Source organism: Rana temporaria, chromosome 6 (genome assembly GCF_905171775.1).
Source record: "Rana temporaria chromosome 6, aRanTem1.1, whole genome shotgun sequence".
Taxonomy (NCBI): domain Eukaryota; kingdom Metazoa; phylum Chordata; class Amphibia; order Anura; family Ranidae; genus Rana; species Rana temporaria.
The window spans coordinates 41,931,527-41,953,856 of record NC_053494.1 but is presented as its reverse complement, the minus strand read 5'-3'; the positions used below and the strand labels follow the sequence as shown (position 1 = coordinate 41,953,856).

The 22,330-nt window shown below is 43.8% G+C and overlaps 1 protein-coding gene across 1 annotated transcript in view; it reads right to left on the bottom strand.

The window, feature by feature from the left end:
- MICALL2 (MICAL like 2) overlaps positions 1-22,330 on the bottom strand; it is a 186,117-nt gene that overhangs the window by 6,006 nt on the left and 157,781 nt on the right. The window contains exons 13-17 of the mRNA XM_040356703.1: positions 17,902-17,957; positions 12,060-12,183; positions 8,096-8,186; positions 5,427-5,500; positions 3,186-3,300 (exon numbers count right to left, since the gene is read on the bottom strand). Coding sequence (XP_040212637.1) covers positions 3,186-3,300; positions 5,427-5,500; positions 8,096-8,186; positions 12,060-12,183; positions 17,902-17,957 — 460 coding nt within the window. The remainder of the gene's footprint in view (positions 1-3,185; positions 3,301-5,426; positions 5,501-8,095; positions 8,187-12,059; positions 12,184-17,901; positions 17,958-22,330) is intronic.

The following is a 22,330-nucleotide window of genomic DNA, read 5'->3' as shown; positions in this document are numbered from 1 at the left end:
GTGCCATCACTTGCCCCCACTGTGCCATCACTTGCCCCCACTGTGCTGGCCAAGACGATCTCCCTACCTTATTTTTTTGCAGATTCTGGCTTCCAGGCTGCGGGCATCCATGATACAAAAGCCGCGCCTTCTCCTCAAACTGTTCCGTGCTAGGCGGAACACAAATTTTCCCAGCAGGGCCTCTGTTCAGTGTTCCGCCTATCACGGATGTCCTTTTGTCCGAGGATGAGAAGGCATCCGTGATAGGCGGAACACTGAACAGAGGCCCTGCTGGGAAAATTTGTGTTCCGCCTAGCACGGAACAGTCTCAGGAGGAGGCGCGGCTTTTAAATCATGGATGCCCGCAGCCTGACGGAGTCACGGAGACTGTCATCGGCGTATAAGACGACCCCCGACTTTGGATGCATTTTTTTTACGCATCCAAAAGGTCGTCTTATATGCCGGAAAATTCGGTAGGTGGATGCAGCATCTGACCAATACTGCAGCAGTCCCCCGGTGTCTCTGCAATGAGAACCGAGCCACTGAACACTGCTGATGGCTCGGTTCTCTCACCTCCCTGAGCAGAGAGCTACTGACTGTCAGTCAGCATCTCTCCTGCTCTGCTCCTCCACGCTCATTGGAGCACTGAGCTGTGGAGGGGCGGAGGCTTAAACTGCCATCAATCCAGGCAGCTCACGAATCCAGACTTCAGAAGTCGGGATGATGTGCTGCCTCGACTGATTGCAGTGACGTCAGCCGAGAGCAGACTTCAGACTGAAAACAGGGTCACAGGAGTGCAAAACAAATTGCACTCCTGTGACTGATAAAGATCATGAAACAAGACTGATTTACTAAGAAGTACATTGTTTACATACTTTCGAGAATTTCTATTCAAATCAATCATCTGCTTATTTTAACTTCCTTCTGCGCATAATTGGATGTTTAAACAGGATGACTCGGCTAAGTGAGGATGTACTAAGTGAGGATGTAAATCACCCCCAATAAATTCAGTGTGCCGCTATTTAGAAGTTCTCCAATAAAAAACAATAGAGATGCCGGAACATAACTTGTTGTTCTGGATTTACTGATTACTTTTTATTTTCCAGGTAAATAACAAACCAGAGGGTCAAAGAGACACCGAAAGAGAAACCAGTTCACCTTCAGAATGAAAATAACATTTATGGTCAAGTGCACTCGAAGAACGTCAGCCACCATTATAGACATTACAAATGAACCGGGCAAATAAATTGGGATTATGAGAATTAAATTCTAAACCCTGCTGTGCCGACATGTGAAGATTTAAAGAATGTTTCTTTAATAGAGTTCTTCTGCTCCAGAAGTCGCAGGGCATGCTCCAACAAGATGTGCTGACTAACAGACGATCGGCATGCTGATCTATGGTGCAAGAGCCACCTATTTCACCACTAACTTGTCTTTGCTGGCCAGAAGAGACTGCTACTGCATATTGGTATTGGTTTGGTGAGCACAGCCGATCACAAAGACATGGAGCCTGGTAAGGGAGGGGAGCTACAGGCTGTCTAAGGAGCATTTAAAATAAGAGTTATTTTTTTTAAATAAAAATAATGTTATACTTCCCTGCTCTGTGCAATGGTATTGAACACTGTGGTCCCTTAAAGCGGTGTTCCAGCCGCGTTTTTTTTTTTTAAAAGTCAGCCGCTACAAACACTGTAGCAGCTGACTTTTAATAAGGACACTTACCTGTCCTATGCACCCGCGATGTCGGCCCCCCGAGGCCGATCCGAGGCCGATCCCTCGATCGTGGCAGGTCCCGGCGCCGCCATCCTCACTAAGGGAAACAGGAGCCTTGCGGTTTCACTGCCCGTTTCCTACTGCGCATGCGCGGGTCGAGCGGCGTTTTCTGAATGGGCGGCTGTTCTCTGGGATACACACAGTCCCAGAAGACACCGCGCTCCATTCCCCAGCAGGCAACACGAGGAGGATGAGGAAGAAGACCTGCCGCAGACTAGGAAGAGGCAGACTAGGAAGATCTGCCTAGCAACCACAATTTGTAAAAAAAAAAAAAACAAAAAAAAAATTTGGAGCATTTTTATGTAATTTTTTGGGGGGTGGACCTCCGCTTTAACTCCTCTTTCGGCGATCCCTCACTGATGCTGTCCCACAGGTGCCCCCTCAGCGAGCCGTGTGCTGGGGAGGCACCCATGTGGGGGATGCTCCCGAGCTGATTGCATCCATAGACACACACAGCACCAGTAAGCCAAGCCCACAATCCCTCCTCCCAAGAGTTTGACTGACATCAGCAGGAACCTATGGCCCCCCACTGCCCTCAGTGTCTCCAGTGTGACCAGGGAGAGTGGCACGGCAGCTGGGACAATGCTGGGTTGTTGAGAAAAGACAGGTAAGTGGTTAGGAATAGGGGGGGGGGGTTTAACAGGTATTACAGCATTTTTTTTTAACATTAATGCAGGGAATACCTTAAATTATAATTTAGGTACAAAACATATTTTTTTCGTTTTGGATAGAGTGCAGAGGGATTAGAACAACTATGTGGCTTTTATTGCTGTATGCGCCGTCACTCACTTTCTCTATTTATCCCGTTTACCATTATCATTGAAAGTGAAAGAAAATCCTAAATATTGGGTTGTCACTAGAGAAGTAATAGAGAGGACACTAGTTCTGGTGTACTCCAAGTGATTAATTGTTTTAATTGTTTATCGTTTATAAAATAGACGTGAAAAAAAAAAAAAAGCAGGAAAATGATAATTAAACGGAGGAGAATAGGCAGTTAATAAAGACTGATTAAATTAAGAGTTAATAAGGGGTTAAACAGAGGAATATTTGTTCATCCATTTGATCTGCAGATGAAGAAAAAGATACAAAAAGAAACAATGTTTCTTTTTATTTTAGTATTTCAGTGGCTGAGCAATGTTGTTAATAAACATTGATGGCTGCTTTTTTTTTTTTTCTACAGCTCCAATTACCAGACTTTTTTTAACACTTCAGCAGTCAACAGGGGCGACCCACTGACAGCTCGAAGAACCAAGCCTGAAAGTATCGGTTTCAGGTATCGGTGCATTTGCACGAGTACCGATCGGTGCAACCCTAGTTTCAACATAATGGTCACAGTCACTACCAAGCACCCAAATGTCACTTGATCTCAGGGCTACCAGCTGTAGTAAATGCAGAAAGAGTGCATTTTTGTGAATAATAGGAGAAACTTTTCTCACCGTAATCGATCTTCATCCAGGCATTCAATAATCTCACTACGATCATTCACGATCAGCAAATATTTATCCAGAAGCTCACTTTCTCTCTTTTTGTCTCTTGGAGATTTTAGATGGTCTGAAAAAGACATGGAAGAGTCAGCACAGGATACAGAGAACCCGGCAATCCCAATGATGGCCACAGAAAGAGAAAGATTATTTGGCGCATGAATGAGGTGCCGATTGTAATGTAAGCTAAGCAGATGGAAACAAAAGTTTGCAGTTTACATTACATATGAGATTATCTGAGTACATGTAGCAATAATTAAAAATGACAACCAGGTGATTTTTTACGTGAAATTGTGACTGGGCACACTGGCTCAGGTTCGGCTGAACTCCACAAAATGGAGATGCTTATAAGAAATGGGGAAGAACATACAGTCCAACAAGTCCAATTAGACTTGTAACATAGTATACTGTCTCCCAGCTTCCGAGTGTCCATAACAGTATCAAAATAATCAAAATAACAGAACCCAAAGCTATGGGGAAAGTAAACAACTACTTTACAGGGCTCTGTGGTACGATACTCTACTTTTACACACACTTAAAGTGTTAGTTCACCTCAACAGAAAAACGTTAAGGTGAACTAGCACAGTACACCCTTCCCACAAACCACCCTCCCCAGGCTCCATTTTAACTACCTCCGGCAATCCTGAGCTGTAAGGGCTCCCAAAGCTGGTCCGGCAGTCCAGGGATTTCAAATGCCCACTCTTCTACCTCTTCTCTGTGCAGCGCTTCCGGGACAGACCAGATCAATTCACATGGCACTAACCAATCAGAATCGATCTGTTTTGTCACGGAAGACGGAAAAGAGGGAGAAGAGCAAGGATTTCATATCCCTGGACTGCTGAACTGGCTGTGGGAGCCCTGACAGCTCACAATTGCCGGAGGAAGACAGTGAAGACTGGGGGAGTGTAAAGCCTTAGTTCACCTTTACACTTTTTCTGTAAAAGGTGAACTAAAGAAGGCCATAGACCGTGCAAATTTCTTCCCTTGGTTGCAGAAAACAAAAAAAACGATTCCCCCATTAACACAGACAATGTTGACAAGGGAATCGCTCCTGCCAAGATATTGTTGTATTGTCGGGGGAGCAGGCAAGCGAAGAAATCCCTGTCGAGAGAAGACAGTGATTATCGCTAGCCGCTTGCGTTAATCACAAGCAAATATGGCAGGCTGGTTGTACATAAGAGGATCGATCATTGGTATATTCAGCCTGCCCATTAAAGGGTCAAATTTTGTCCGGTTCCTGCTGAATGGCTGGCCTGATGCCGCGTACACACGATCATTTTTCGGCATGAAAAAAACTTTGTTTTTGAAAAATGTAATTTAAAATGATCGTGTGTGGGCTTCACATCATTTTTCAGGTTCTGAAAAACGACAAAAAAAAAATTCGTACATGCTGCATTTTTTAACGTCGTTTTAAACTATGTCGTTTTTCGGGTTGTAAAAAATGATCGTGTGTGATCTAAGACGATGTAAAAAACCTGCGCATTCTCAAAAGCAAGTTATGGGACGGGAGCGCTCGTTTTGGTAAAACTACTGTTCATAATGGAGTAAGCACATTCATCACGCTGTAACAGACAGAAAAGCGTGAATCGTCTTTTACCAACACGGAATCAGCTAAAGCAGCCCAAAAGCGAATGGAACTTCCCCTTTATATTGCCGTTGTACGTCACCGCGCTTTGCTAGATCATTTTTTTTAAATGATGGTGTGTAGGTAACATCGTATTAATGATGAAGTTGGGAAAACTTCGTTTTTTCGACATGCTGAAAAACCAATTTTTTTTCATGCTGAAAAATGATCGTGTGTACGCGGCATAACACTTTATGTTGGTGTTATACACATCATAAAATACATAAAGAGACATGTATCTGAGCTAACGAAGTCACTAAGAAGTATTTACAGAACATAAGAATAAACTGCTGCTAAGTGAACAATGCAGCCAGCACTGTGTGTTGCAGGTGTGGTGCCGATCACCTGGAATTCTGCTAATCTGCCTTTCTATTCATTCTCTTACTAAGAGACACTCCCATATCAGTAATTCTTTTCGGCGGTGTGGCCATTGAGTAGATCAGGTTGTGGCCGAGCTCCGGGGCTTCTAACATAACTCATGCCTTCTCACTATACTTCACTACGGTGACTCACAAGCCCTTGCACGTTCCCTTAGGCCATGTCATGCCAGATCAGGGTTCCTTTCATCTCACCTGGCTTGTCCATTAGATTACGCAGCTCAGTCTCCACATTCTGCTGTTTTTCCTCCAGAGCCTGCTGTCTAGATCTGGAAAACATTGACAAAACCATTAGGAGTCTGTGTACATTGTAAAAATGCTGAGAGCCAGCCAAGCTACTTTCTTTCAAATCAGGGCTTGTTTACAAAGCCAAGGGCCTGCCAACAAACACACACTCCCTTCCCGCTGCTGATTTTCGGAGCCCTTCAAGAAGCACCAAAAACACTGTTACACAGGATAGGTCTTTTAAGTGTATCCCATCAGAAATACTAGACCAAACAATTCCTAAAACAAGCAACAGACTGTAATAAAACCTTTGAGTCCAGGCTTGCACGAGTGGCTGGCATTGCACAGCACAGAGCCCTAGGCGATTTTGCAGACCTGCTTTATAAAATGGCTTATGCCGACAAGTATTATGATCAATACATACAGATTCTGTACACCTTTCCAATGATTCCTGACAGAAATATGCCATTCATTTATCTTCTAATGCTCTGCCTGTCAGACCATAGCTCCCAACTGTCCCTGATTTGGAGAAAAGTCCCTCTGTCCCTCTTTCCTGCTCATTTGTCCCTCATTTTGGTCTGATCCACATAGATGTATATAAAATGTACTTTTTATCTTTCAAAAAGTGTTTCCCAGTGCTAAACCTTTCATCCAAATTGCTGCATTTGAAAATGTTAAAAGCCAATATAAAAGGAATAGTATGCTATGACTAAGCACTAGTTTCAGTGCAAAACGCGTCAGCAGTCGGGTTTTATTTTATTTTGCTGTGACTTGTAGTGCTGTTCTTCTTTTAATAAAGGCTACAATTTGTTCAGAGTGTGGCTGTCCAGAGACAATTTTTGTTCCTGCTTTGCTAAGTGTATTGCCTGCACCTGAGTTGTCTGCAGCGGAGGATATTCATCTGGGTTCCCACCTGGAGCGGCTGCTCCCTTTTCCCAAGGAATAGTAGTGGTAAAAAAAAAGCCCTTGTGGATTTAATTAACCTTTCTTTTTTTCAGTTAAGTCTCCTTTAAGAGGGTGTGACAGGGGGCGTGTCCTATGCCTTCACATGTTTGCTAGTAGGTGTCCCTCATTCCCATCTCAAAATGTTGAGAGGTATGTCAGACTCCTATTTTCTACATAAATTAGTATTTTGCACTATAATGTCTTGTTGGGTCCCAATCCCCACTCCGTAGGGCTCTTGTACACAGGGCCATCCAGCTGCAGTGCGTCTCCCCAGGCCTGGGAGGGACCGGTGCAGCATTCATCCCCACTGCAAGCAGCTTGTTAAAATCTATGGCAGGCTACGGCTTGATGGGGCTGGATGCTTTCCCGTTTGGTACTGGCGTTTAGGTCCCTGTGTGTTTAGGGATGAAGGTCTAGAATGCAGATCTACTAAATGCACCTGTCCTGCCTGGGTGCATTAAACAGCTGTATGCAGTTTGGAAAAAATGGTTCTACAGAATGAAGCTCTATCTGCACTTTACACCAATGGTTTGGATGGCTCTGCCCACTGCCTTGAGGGTAAAAGAAAATATCGCTCTGAAAACTGCTGATCCCTCTGCTATGCTTCCGTCCCACTGAACCAAAAAGGGTGCTGGCTGTGCACATGTGCATTAGATGAGGGCTTATTAAATGTTTAACTACTTGCCACCCACGCTATAGCTGAAAGCCGGCTACAGAGCGGGCCTTATTTGCCAGATGGGCGTCCATGGACGTCCTCCCAAGCAATCGCTGTCTGCGTGTTCCGGAACGCTCTGTGATCACCAAGTCCATGAGACTCGGCTGATCCCAGATCAGAGTAAGGAGTCGATTGAGGCCCCTTACCACGTGATCAGCTGTCAGCCAATGACGGCTGATCACGTGATGTAAACAGAAGATCGGTAATATTTTTTTCTTTTCCCTCAGGTTGTCAGCCTGAGGGGGAAAAAAAAGTCGATCACTGGCTTCTGTCAAAGGGACATCGGTCCCTCGCACAGAAAGCCGTGGCTGCAATTTCTGTGCCCACCAGTGCCAGCTTCCAGTGCCCACTGTGACACCTATCAGTACCCATCAGTGTCACCTACCAGTGCCACCTCCTAATTTGGACTACCCTTGTCCCCTCTCTGTATCCCCATTACACAATTTATTATTATGTTTTATTACACAATGGGGTGTTTGCAGCTCTAAGAAGATAGTTGGGAACACTGATAACATATTTCGATGTCTTGATTTCATACAGGAAGTTACAAGAACACCACATTTATAATAGGATAGGATATGGTTGGAAAACAGAGCGTCATTCAACCCAAAAAATGGCAGTGCCTGCTCTACAAGCAGGATGAGTAAAAGGAATACCTGAGAATGGTAAGTACAGTATTATATGCTAATTGTTTATTCCACACGGCAGGGAAAGTGAATACTGAATTTTTTAAAAAAAAAAATAGAAAATGGTCAGAAGGCTTTGCTGCTACTATTGATCCAATGGGGTAGCTTCCAGAAAAACAATCAATAAAAAGAGTTCATTGCTTACATCATTTTACTTAATTTTCTTTGATGACACGAGCAGTAGTTCTATCTATTTTCAACAGCTGCGCATACAATTTAAATATCATAAGCTTTTAACTTGCCAGACTCCCAAGAAAGCAATAGTGAATTGTAGAAGAGAGATTGATACTCACATGTAATTGAGCTCAGACTCCTGTCTCAGAAGAAGTTGTTTTTCATGGATGAGCTTAAACCAGTCAACCATAAGAGAATCCTCCGATTCATCTGGTTGGAACAAGAGAGATTGATTCGATTTAAACATCATTTAACAAAGGTTTAACCAAATGGCTTCCAAATTTGATCTAGACCAGACTTAAGACAGTAGAACCCCAGAATAAAACTTTCCAGTCAAAAGCCCCGTACACGCGATTGGACCTTTGTCCGACCAAATTCACATCGGAATTGCGACGGTATTCCATCGGAGTAAAAGAGAACATGTTCTCTATCTAAACTCCGATGGAATTCATCGTAATTTTCAATGGAATTACTCAGACGGGGCATACACATGGTCGTAATTTTCGATGGAAAAAGTCCATCTGGCTTTTTCCATCGGAAATTCCGATCGTGTGTACGGGGCTTTAGGGAACCCCTTCCAATAATTTCTATATCTACGACTCATGGGCCATTATTGCGATGGTCACTGGGAACAATGCTTCTTACATTCATGGTCATTGAGGACATTTCCCCCTTACAGAAATCTAAAATGACCATTTCTGATTGGTGTCAGTGGTTAATTACCTGAGAGGTAGAAAATGCTAATTTCTCAAGGAACCCCTAGCAAACTCTGGAGGAATCCCAAGGTTCCACGGAACCAGAAAACTGATCTAGCATTAAAGCGGAACTAAACACATTGATTTAACAGTTTAAAAAAACAGTTACATTCCTGGCAGTTTGGAGACCACTATACTAGAAGAAAGATTCCAGTGTTGTCAAAATTATCATTAGGACTAGTATTGTTAATATTGCTCTCTACTTTTGTATATTATGGGCTAGATTCAGAAACAACTTACGACGGCGTATCTCCAGAAACGCCGTCGTAAGTCTGAGGCGTCGTATCTTGACGCCTGATTCAAAGAATCAGATACGCCTCACGGTTGCCAAGATACGAGCGGCGTAAGTCTCCTACGCCGTCGTATCTTGGGGTGCATATTTACGCTGGCCGCTAGGTGGCGCTTCCATTGATTTCCGTATAGAATATGCAAATTAGCTAAATACGCCGATTCAGAAACGTACGTGCGCCCCGCGGATTTTTTTACGTCGTTTACGTAAGGCTTTTTCCGGCGTAAAGTTACCCCTGCTATATGAGGCGTAGCCAATGTTAAGTATGGACGTCGGGACAGCGTCGAATTTTCCGTCGTTTGCGCAAGTCGTACGCGAATAGGGCTGTGCGTAAGTTACGTTCACATCAAAAGCATTGACTATTTGCAACGTGATTTTGAGCATGCGCACTGGGATACGTTCACGTACGGCGCATGCGCCGTTCGTTAGGAACGTCAATTACGTGGGGTCAAGGCTCATTTTAATACAACACGCCCACTGCCTGGATAATTTGAATTAGGCGGGCTTACGCCGGCCCATGTGCACTACGCCGCCGTAACTTAGAGCGCAAGTTCTTTCCGAATACAGGACCTGCCGCTCTAAGTTACGGCGGCGTAGCGTATCCGAGATACGCTATGCCCGCCTAAAGATAGGCAGATCTTTCTGAATCTAGCCCTATATATACAAAAATGAGCACCTACGAATAGACAGATATCAGACGATCAGTACTTGGCCACAAAATGTTTCCCAGCTACAATTCCCATCAGCTTCACCAAATATCCTCATCAATAAAAAATAGTTTACAGCATTCCTCTACCTATTTGTTAGGGAAATCTAGAATAACAGTAATCCTAATTGTGTATAAACTCTCCCAAAAATACCCCAAAACTGACATCAAAAGGTCCCAACAGTCATAGTTCCAAAATCCAGCTATGTGGTCCAAAACTTATTTTTTCATCAGTCTTGTGTAATGAGCCAATACAAAAATTCCCTAACACTTGATCCAACTAGTCAGCACACAAAGCAAATTAAATGTTTTCCAGCATTTAGATTAATCGCAGAGGCGGTTGTTGAATACATCAGAAATATATATGAAGCAACACTATCTGGAAAGGTTAATTGGATCTTGTCCAAATTGGCCCTAATGTGAGCTAGGGACCATAGGTTGTAAGCTACAAGCGCGTCGGGATCCTACGGGGTAAATGACCAAGATGCCACTCAACACTGCTGTGCTAATGCATTTTTGCAAAGAGTGGGCCCTAATTCTACAGAGATTAGGAGCAGGCTTACCTTAGGGATGCCCCCCTCCCACCTCCATCCTCCTTAAAGCTACAGCAACACATCAGAAATAACCCCTGTGTGTGTCTGCACTAGGTGCACTTGATGAGCACAGGTTTGGTCCTAACTTAGGTTTACACCAAATCCAGAAGGAAGTTGTCCCTTCTGCCCACTGCCACCCTACCACCTATGGCCAAGACATTCTCCACCCTGCAGCTCCATGTACACAAAGAGGCGAGGATGTTGTGACATTGACCTAATACGGCCACACAGCCATATTAGGTCAATGACATATAGCCATATTGAATGAATGATGTCACGAGCATCCCCACCCCTTTGTGTATGTGCAGCTGAGGGGCAGGGAAAGTCCTGGCTGAAGGCAATTCACTAGCAGTAGGCAGGAGTGAGAGCATCCTTCCCGGTTGAGTCCGAATCCAGATATGGGCCAAACCAGGAATAGGTTATAAAAAAATATTCCAAGCTTTGAACATCTCACAGAGCACTGTTCGATCCATCATCCAAAAATGGAAAGGATATGGCACAACTGCAAACCTACCAAGACATGGCCGTCCACCTAAACTGACAGGCCAGGCAAGGAGAGCATTAATCAGAGAAGCAGCCAAGAGGCCCATAGTAACTCTGGAGGAGCTGCAGAGATCCACAGTTAAGGTGGGAAAATCTGTCCGCAGAACAACCATTAGTCGTGCACTCCATAAATCTGGCCTTTATGGAAGCGTGGCAAGAAGAAAACCATTGTTGAAAGAAAGCCATAAAAAGTCCCATTTGCAGTTTGCAGAGAAGCCACGTGGGAAACAGCAAACGTGGAAGAAGGTGCTCTGGTCAGATGTGACCAAAATTTTACTTTTTGGCCTAAAAAGCAAAATGCTATATGTGGCAGAAAACTAACACTGCACATCACCCTGAACACACCATCCCCACAGTGAAACATGGCGGTGGTAGCATCATGTTGTGGGGATGCTTTTCTTCAGCAGGCACAGGGAAGCTGGTCAGAGTTGATGGAAAAATGAATGGAGCCAAATACAGGGCAATCTTAGAAGAAAACCTGCTAGAGTCTGCAAAAGATTTGAGACTGGTGCGGAGGTTCACCTTCCAGGAGTTAAAAATGAAATGGTTTAGATCAAATCATATTCATGTGTTAGAATGGCCCAGTCAAAGTCCAGACCCAAATCCAATTGAAAATCTGTGACAAAACTTGAAAATTGTTGTTCAGACGCTCTCCATCCAATCTAACAGAGCTTGAGCTATTTTGCAAAGAAGAATGGGCAAAAATGTCTCTCTCTAGATGTGCAAAGCTGGAAGAGACATCCCCAAAAAGACTTGCAGCTGTAATTGCCAGAAAAGGTGGTTCTACAAAGTATGGACTCAGGAATACAAATGCACACCACACTTTTCACATATTTGCTTGGAAAATATTTTGAAAACCAATTATCATTTTCTTTCCACTTCACATTTATGTGCCACTTTTTTTTACATAAAATCCCAATAAAATACATTTACGTTTTTGGTTGTAACATGATAAAATGTGGAAAATTTCAAGGGGTATAAATACTTTATCAAGGCACTGAAAATTTACAGACTGAATATACAAATCAAAAATGTTCACCTTGAAAAATACTCGTATGAAGAGTATATATTCAAAGATGCAATCATACAGTTAATCCAAGTTTTAGCTCATTTTCGAAAAGCATTTGCCAAGCAATTATTGCCTCCATGCACGGATCAGTGGTGGTCAGTTTCACATAAAGCATCTCAATGTCTTACCTCCATCACAGCTACGTAGCTGCTTCTCCAGGTCTACTCCTCGCGGCTCCAAGGTGTCCAGCTCCTGCTCGATGATGTTCAGCTGTCGCTGGATCTCCTCTTCTGGGATGTATTCTGGACGGAGCTGTAAGGACACAAGAGTTATTCACCCAACAATTACTCTATAAAGATTGCTCAGTGCGTTTTACTGTCGAGGAACCCTTGAAAATTGTTATGTCTTGGGAAACCTCTACTAAAACCAATTCATTGGAGGTCAGTAGGAAAAAGACCCCTTCGTAGCTAGGGGAAAGAACATCTCCCTTACAGTGGTTATCAGAAGGCCACCCTTACAGACAGCTAAAAAGATCACTGGTGTCCTGCAGCTAGCTTTGCCAAGTGGTGTTGGCCCCAGTACTACAGGGTGTGCCATTTATATGGATACACCTTAATAAAATGGGAATTGTTGGTGATATTAACTTCCTGTTTGTGGCACATTAGTATATGTGAGGGGGGAAACTTTTCAAGATGGGTGGTGACCATGGCGGCCATTTTGAAGTCGGCCATTTTGTAATCCAACTTCCAATAGGAAGAGGGTCATGTGACACATCAACAATGGTGTGCTTGGTTTTAACATAACTTTATTCTTTCATGAGTTATTTACAAGTTTCTCTTTGTTTACAGCCATTGACATGTCGCAGAGGTTAACACATGCGGAGCGGATAGAAATTGTGTTGATGTCTGGTGAACGCAGTAACCGGGTCATTGCAGCAGATTTCAATGCAAGACAGCCTACGAGACCACCCATCTCCCGTGCTACAGTTAGCAAACTGCCAAGTTTCGTGAAACTGGTTCAGTGTTGAATTTGCCAAAATGTGGACGCATGAAATCTGTCACTAAGAGCCCTTTCACACTGGTGAAAAAAATAGCGCTATTAAAAATGCTCCAAAACCGTCCCTCTCCATTGAAATGAATTGAAAACGCTGTAAAAATGCGGTAAAAACACGAAAAAAATTAGGTAAAAATCACGGTAAAATCGCAGGAAAATCGTGGGAAAATAGCAGGAAAATCGCGGGAAAATAGCTGTGCATTACCGCTATTTTAACGCTCCGCTATAGGCGTTTCCAGTGTGAAAGGGGTCTAATGAAGAAACATCAGTGGCTGTCCTAGCTTCATTCAGCAAGAGCCCACAGCGTAGCACTCGCCGCATGTCACTGGAGAGCACATTGAACACATTTTATAAGTGGTCAGAAACTTGTAAATAACTCATGAAAGAATAAAGTTGCGTTAAAACCAAGCACACCATTGTTTTTCTTGTGAAATTCCCAATAAGTTTGATGTGTCACATGACCCTCTTCTTATTGAAAAAACAAAAGTAGGATTCAAAATGGCCGCCATGGTCACCACCCATCTTGAAAAGTTTCCCCCCTCCCATATACTAATGTGCCACAAACAGGAAGTTAATATCACCAACCATTCCCATTTTATTAAGGTGTATCCATATAAATGGCCCACCCTGTACAATTAAATACACCCCTATGTGAATTTTCTATATAGTAAGTTAATTTGAGCCCACAATGGAATGGTGCTAATGATATTTTTGCTTGTTTATAAGTGTAATAACTGTTTGTGGATATTATTCATTTATAAAAGTTCCATAAAACATAGCTAATTTTACCTTTTGTAAATGTGAAGTTCTAACCCTTCCCTATCATACCCCAAACTAAAAGAAAAATAGGCCAGAAGAAATGTGCAGGGTGCTATAGCCGCGGACTTCTGATTCTGCAAAAGCCAATTGTATGGCTGTCAGGCCGACCTTCTGGAGTCACTGACCCAAAACAAGTATTCAGACTTTCCTGATTTACATACTTGTTCCAGGTCACCGACTCCTAAAGTACTAAAGAGAGAATCAGCATATTGGCGGGCGCCTAGCATTTTCAGGAGGCCAGAAATAGCAGCTAAAAAACTTTTCTCTAACTTTAATGTTATCTGTACACAGCCAATTGTGAAATGAGGTACAATGTGTACAATGTGTATAGGTGCATTGATTTATTCACTTGGATTAATGGCATGTTACCTTGGTATAAAAACCCACAAAATGGCAATATCCGGTGTGTATATAATTTAGACTACAGCTGGCCATATACATAGAGAAATCTAGCTCCATAGATCTAGATCCCTGCTAACAGCCCAAATTCCCTGAAATTCCCCCTGCCGGTTGTCGGGTTACCTTAACCACTTCAACACAGGGCACTTCCGCCCCTTCCTGCCCAGGACAATTTTCAGCGCTGTCGCACTTTGAATGACAATTGCGTGGTCATGCGACACTGTACCCAAACTATATTTTTATAATTTTCTTCCCACAAATAGAGCTTTCTTTGGGTGGTATTTGATCACCTCTGGAGTTTTTCTTTTTTGCTAAACAAACTAAAAAATACCAAAATTTATGAATAAAAAAGTTTTAGTTTGTCATAAAAAAGAGATTTTTAATACAGCTTACCTGTAAAATCTTTTTCTTGGAGTACATCACGGGACACAGAGCAGCATATTCATTACTATATGGGTTATATGGAGTACCTTCAGGTGATGGACACTGGCAATCTCAAACAGGAAATGCCCCTCCCTATATAACCCCCTCCCATAGGAGGAGTACCTCAGTTTTGTAGCAAGCAGTATGCCTCCCAAAATGGTCCTCAAAAGAGGGGTGGGAGCTCTGTGTCCCGTGATGTACTCCAAGAAAAAGATTTTACAGGTAAGCTGTATTAAAAATCTCTTTTTCTTTATCGTTACATCACGGGACACAGAGCGGCATTCATTACTATATGGGATGTCCCAAAGCAATGCTTACAATGAGGGGAGGGAGAACATCTCCAAGACAAAAGGATTTAATTTAGAGAATACTCAAATCATAATAAATCCAACTTAGTTGAGAAAAATAATCTTAAATTTTAAATTTAACTCAAAAAAGAGGAGCCCCCGGAATCCGAGGGTCTCAAACTGCAGCCTGCAGCACTGCCTGCCCAAAGGCTGTATCAGAATTTTTTCTTACGTCCAACTGGTAGAATTTTGTAAACGTGTGGACAGAAGACCAGGTTGCCGCCTTGCAAACTTGAGCCATAGAGATCTGGTGGTGTGCTGCCCAGGAGGCGCCCATGGCCCTAGTAGAATGAGCCTTTAATGATACTGGAGGAGGCAACCCTTTCAAGCCGTAGGCCTGAGTGATTAATTGCTTAATCCACCTAGAAATGGTGGACTTTGCAGCTGCCTGCCCCTTCTTGGGCCCATCCGGTAATTGCAGAGACTATGGCGACCAAAAATACTAACTTCCTTGTCAGTAAAACCAAAGGAATTTCAGCCAACGGCTCAAACGGTTGTTTCTGTAAACTTGACAGAACAAGGTTTAAATCCCACGGACAAAGCGGGGATTTAACTGGAGGTTTAATGCGTAAGACCCCTTGAAGGAAGGTCTTAACCAGCGAGTGGGTGGCCAGCGGCCGCTGAAACCACACTGACAGAGCCGAAATCTGTCCTTTGATTGTGCTTAATGCCAATCCTTTATCCACTCCTAGCTGGAGAAAACTTAATACTACACAGGCCCCACTCAAATGCTTTTCCAACACTACAAGGGAGGTCACTTCTTATGGGGAAAAAATACACATAGAGCCATCCTATCATTAAGATATGTGACTAGTTTGCCAGATGCAGCGCATAACTTTAGGCATGTCCCCTGTGACCCCCCAGAAAAAACCTGCTAAGAACCAAGTTCCGCAAGTTTTCCCCTTACTTACCTGCTCCATGCCGCAGGACTTTGCCAAGCAAGAGGCCCAATCTTCCCCCATCTCCGTGGGGATGTCTAGACCTTCAGGCCCTGGGTTCCTATGAAGGATCCACTGTCCTGGGCCCATATAGCACTCTGGCAACAGAAACATTAGGCACCCAAAGGTTTCTAAGTTCTGGGCCCAGGGTCCAGCTCTCTAAAAAGAAAAGCATTATGGGCTATACCCCAAGGGTTTGGGGTCCGGTTACTGACCACTTTAGCGCTGAGGCCTTTGGACAGAAACGGTTAGCTCACCTAATCCCAAGGATGCGGAGGCAAGCTAAACCATGACCAACACCTAAGACACTGGCGTAAAAACTGAGGTACTCCTCCTATGGGAGGGGGTTATATAGGGAGGGGCATTTCCTGTTTGAGATTGCCAGTGTCCATCACCTGAAGGTACTCCATATAACCCATATAGTAATGAATGCCGCTCTGTGTCCCGTGATGTAACGATAAAGAAATGTAGTTTTCTCCCTCACTGACGGGCACTGATGAGGTGGCACAGATATGTAGAATTGATGGGCACCGACAGGCGTCTGTGATGGGCACTGACAGGTGGCACTGATTGGCACAGATAGGCAGTACTGATTGGCATCAACAGGTGGCACTGATGGGCAGCACTGATGAGGTACTGACAGGTGTTACTGTTGGGCACTGATTGGCACTGTGATGGACACTGATTGGAACTGTGTTTGGCTCTGAGTGGCATTGTGGTGGGCACTAAGACTTTACTATTGGGGCACTGCTGGCAGCTGTTGGGCACTGATTGGCAGCTGACGGGCACATCTGATGGGGCTGTGCTTATAATTAATATGCTGATTATCAGCACAGACCCCCCTCTCCTCCGTTTACCGGCACTTCCTGGTTCAAACGATAATCAGCTGTGATTGGTCACAGCTGATCACATGGTAAGAAGCCCCTGTCAGAGGCTCCTTACCACGATCGGAGATGCTGTGTGTCAGATTGACACGCCGCACTAGCGTTTGCTGCGCTGCGCGCCAGCATGTTGTCCTGCTGGACGTCATATGAATCTGCTATAGGCCGGGTGGGAAGTGGTTGAAATGGTTGTAAACTTCAGACATGAAATATGAACAAAGCATATGCCTCTAGAGTGTGTACTTGTCTCAGTCCAGAACATTAGGCGCCATTTCTGTCTGTTGACCTGTTCCTCTGCTATCAACATTAATCATATTCTCCTGACACCAAGAGAACAACGGTTCATTTGGTTGGAGTCAGATGTGGTTCAGCCCACAACTTTCCAAGAGGCCCTTTTGACAAAAAAGTCAATCAATGTTACCCTATAGCAGCCCATAGATGATTCAACTTTCTTTCACCACAGGTGGAAGGAAAGAAAATTTCTTGATTCTCCCATCAACATAGTTAGTGCTGATAGGGGAATGCCTCTCACAGTGCTATTGTATTTCCAGGGGCAAGGGGAGGAATGTGAACGGTCAGCCCTCCTGGGCAGCAGAACACAATGATTACTGCTAGTGGCTATAGCTGCTGGCAGTAAATCAAATGTAAAAAATATGGCAGGCTGGCTGTACCCATATCAATTTAAATTTATCAACTGCCTGCACAATCAGCCTGCACTTAAATGGATTGAATCTTGGCCAATCCCTGCTGAATTGGCCAGATTTCCAGCCATGTATGGCCAGCCTAATGGAGCCGGCAGGTACAAACACTGCTGGATTTTTGGTTCAGCTAGCAGGAATTGACTAAAATTATAAAAAAAAAATGTAAGCAAATGCATGGCCTAATGAAGAGACTCTGAATGAGAAAGACGTGCCAGTAAGAGGAGAAATCCCAAGAAAAGTCATGTGACGGCTCTGCTCCTATCACAGAGAGTTCTTGGCAGCATTATGCAGAGAACACACAGAAGGATACTGGATCCTCCACATTGCATTCTTAATTGTATTATTTAGGAGTACAATGCAGGCACAGTGTGCAATGTCCTAAGCAGAGAGCGGACCCATCTTTGTTATAAACGTGGCCAAACCAGCAAGAGCCCCAACGCCATATGAAGAGAATTTCCAATAGACAAACCTTGTTTGGTGATATCAGGTTGTTGTTCTCCACTGAACTTGGATTGGATGGTGTCACTGCAAAAGAGAAATACAACATGCATCATTGAAATTGACTGAAATATAGACCAGGGCTCGACAAATCCCGGTCGCCATGGCGACTAGAAATAGGGTCCTGGCGACTTGGCTTTGTGAGCTGGCGCCATCTGGTGGTGAGCCGTTGGTATTACAAGTTATTACCACCAGATGTGTAAGCTGGCGCCATCTGGTGGTGGCCGTTGGTATTACAAGTTAAAGCGGGGGTTCACCCTATAAACCCAAAAAAAAAAAAAAATATATATTTTTTTTCTTCTACCATAAAATCAGGCATTGTAGCGCGAGCTACAGTATGCCTGTCCCGATTTTTTTATCCCCGTACTCACCTTGTACTCGTACATCGAAGATACCGACTCCCCTCGGGGAATGGGCGTGCCTATGGAGACGGAGGATGATTGACGGCCGGCTCTGGCGCGTCACGCTTCTCCGGAAATAGCCGAAATAGGCTTGGCTCTTCACGGCGCCTGAGCATAGCCTGTGCGCAGGCGCCGTGAAGAGCCGAGACCTACTCCGGCTGTCTTCGGGGAGAGTGACGTGCCAGGGCCGGCCGTCAATCATCCTCCCTCTCCATAGGCACGCCCATTCCCCGCGGGAGCCGAAATCTATAATGTACGAGTACACAGTGAGTACGGGGGTAAAAAAATCGGGACAGGCATACTGTAGCTCGCGCTACAATGCCTGTCTCGATGGTAAAATCGTGTCACTGAGGGTGAACCACCGCTTTAAGCATTACAAGTTAAACAGCAATTCTAATGTAATTTTTCACTATTTTTCACTGCCATCTTCTTCCCTCTAATTAGAACCCCCAAACATTATATATATTTTTTATCCTAACACCCTAGAGAATAAAATGGCGATCGTTGCAATACTTTCTGTCATGCCGTATTTGCGCAGCGGTCTTACAAGCGCACTTTTTTTGGGAAAAAAGTACACTTTTTTTAATTAAAAAATAAGACAACAGTAAAGTTATCCCCATTTTTTTTTATATTATGAAAGATAATGTTACACCGAGTAAATTCATACCCAACATGTCACGCTTCAAAATTACGTCCGCTCGTGGAATGGCGACAAACTTTTACCGTTTAAAATCTCCATAGGCGACGTTTAAAAAATTCTACAGGTTGCATGTTTTAAGTTACAGAGGAGGTCTAGGGATAGAATTATTGCTCTCGCTCTACCAATCGCGGCAATACCTCACATGTGTGGTTTGAACACCGTTTACATATGCCGGCGCTGCTCACGTATGTGTTCACTTCTGCGCGCAAGCTAGTCGGGACGGGGTGCGTTTTCTGGCTCCTAACTTTTTTAGCTGGCTCCTAGATTCCAAGCAAATTTGTCAACCCCTGATTATAGACAACCTTGAATTTGAAGAGCGACAAGTGTCAGACATCATTTTGGCATGGTATGGTCACGGTTTGGTTCCTTTATTTGTCTATGAGTCTAATCACTCTTAGTCCTGCCTGAATATTTAAGTACAATCTACACTCTAAAGGCAACCAAGTGTCTTTTTACAGTTGTGTAGCTGTACTACTTACCAGTATTGCCTCTCGCCCAGCCTTTGACTAGGCAGCAAAAGAGAAGCTGCAGACTGATGAGGTCAACTCCCTGCCACTCTACTCTCTCCTACCATCAGCATGTTCCTTGTTAGCGCATGAGCACTGCGACACAAACTGATTGGCTCCTTGTACTGCTCCTCCTTCTCCCAGCCTGAGCTTTGTTAGAGTTAGAGGACCACAAGAGGCCAATACATTTAAATTCAGATCTTTACACTGCTTGCATTACAATATATATATATATATATATATATATATATATATATATATATATATATATATATAAAATAATGGAATACAGAGCTGTATTAATTTGTGTCTTTTATGTTTGTCTGAAGTTCAGCTTTATATACATAAACAAACTATAAATGCTTGACAAAGAATCTGTAACATGTGGCATAAGGTGGGAAAATATAACGCTAGTAAAAAAATGTGGTGCAGGTGGTGTGGGCTTTTAGGGGTTAAAACAGGTGGTGAGAAGGTGACGAACACCTCCTCACTGTCTGTCAAACTCCTTATAGAAGGTGATCTGTGGTTAGCATTTTAGAGGGCAACACCAGTGTAAATGAGCCCTAAAACCACAAAACCACAAGGCAGCCTGGGTTAGAACCTTGATGCCAATACCTAGAGCAGGGATTCTTAACCTGGGGTCTATGGACCCTTAAGTGGTCCATGAATGTCACCATTCCACGAGCGGGCGCAATTTTGAAGCGTGACATGTTGGGTATCAATTTACTCAGCTTAACATTATCTTTTAAAATATAAAAAAAAAAAAAATTGGGCTGACTTTAAAGCAAAGGTTCACCCTAAAACGATTATATACCATTACATCCAGCATACTTCCGACATCTACAGTATGCTGTTTTTTTTTGTCGTACATACCGTTTTATTTTTATTCCCCCCCCCCCCCAACTTCCGGGTTCTGGCTCCCGCGGGAGTGGGCGTTCCTATTCAGAGGTTAGATGATTGACATCTGGTGAAAAACTACCCCTGGCACATAAGGCGTGTCACCAGTTTTCCGTAAGTAGCCGACCTGCGAGTCGGCTCTATACGGCGCCTGCGCCCGCCGTGTAGAGCGGACTGAAATATATTGAAAAAAAGCTGAGCTGTGGATGCCCCTGGCATCAGTGCCTGGCTCAAAAAAAGGTGATTGTTTAAATAACTTTTGTCGAAATAAGCCATACAGAAAACTGCTAGCGAAACAGTGGCTGCATCCAATCAGATGCAGCCACTGTTCAGATATTCTGGCAGGTGCCAGCTGTCTAAATTAAAAAGATGGCAGGGGGGATTCGTCTATCTGCGCTGTTCAGTATCGATGGAAGAATCAAAATCTGAACAGGAGAAAAGTTGAAGGCCAGCTTCTTAGGACTCATGTTGTTTATGCTGATCACCCAGGCCTTGATAAATGAATTATAAAACAGAAAGACATTTACTACACGCCTAGAGGCTTTTAGCAATTGTCAATGTGGTTTAACATACAAACAGGAAAGTCTGGACAGTTTATTCTAGAAAAAAATTCTGGTGAAAAAATGTAAACCGTATCTAACAATGTAATCTTAACCTCCTGGGTGAAACAAGAGATGCAAAGTGAGGACTATTAGTCAGCAGGATCTGAGCCACAGGGAACAAACAGTATGAGAAAAGCAAAGACAACTTTTCTGCAAAGCTTTAAATCAGGGGTTTCCAAATTTCCTAAGCCACTGGCCACTTTACTGTTCTTCAGGCTTTAGGGGGGCTAAACTGTGGCCAGTGGGAGTAGAAAATGTCCTGACATCAGTTGGAATAAACAAGGACTCAGGAGTAGTGGTCACTTGAAGTAAATAAACTACATAGCACCTATTGTCATTAGAAGCAGGAATAGTGTCCCATCATTCCTATCAGTAGGAGGAATAGTGACCCATCATTCCTATCAGTGGGAGGAATAGTGTCCCATTATTCCTATCAGTGGGAGGAAGAGAGTCCCATCATTCCTATCAGTGGGAGGAAGAGTGTCCCATCCTTCCTATCAGTGGGAAGGAATAGTGTCTGATCATTCCTATCAGTGGGAGGAATAGTGTCCCATCCTTCCTATCAGTGGGAGGAAAAGTGTCCCATCCTTCCTATCAGTGGGTGGAATAGTGCCCCATCATTCCTATCAGTGGGAGAAATAGTGTCCCATCCTTCCTATCAGTAGGAGGAATAGTGTCCCATCATTCCTATCAGTTGGAAGGAATAGTGTCCGATCATTCCTATCAGTGGGAGGAATAGTGTCCCATCATTCCTATCAGTGGGTGGAATAGTGCCCCATCATTCCTATCAGTGGGAGGAATAGTGTCCCATCATTCCTATCAGTGGGAGGAATAGTGTCCCATCATTCCTATCAGTGGGAGGAATAGTGTCCCATCTTTCCTATCAGTAAGAGGAATAGTGTCCCATCATTCCTATCAGTGGGAGGAATAGTGTCCTATCATTCCTATCAGTGGGAGGAATAGTGTCCCATCCTTCCCATCAGTGGGAGGGAGGAATAGTGTCCCATCCTTCCTATCAGTGGGAGGAATAGTGTCCCATTCTTCCTATCAGTGGGAGAAATAGTCCTATCCCTCCTATCAGTAGGAGAAATATTGACCCGATCCTTCCTATCAGTAGGAGGAATAGTGACCCGATCCTTCCTATCAGTAGGAGGAATAGTGTCCCATCATTCCTATCAGTGGGAGGAAGAGTGTCCCATCCTTCCTATCAGTGGGAGGAATAGTGTCCCATCATTCCGATCAGTGGGAGGAAGAGTGTCCCATCCTTCCTATCAGTAGGAGGAATAGTGACCCA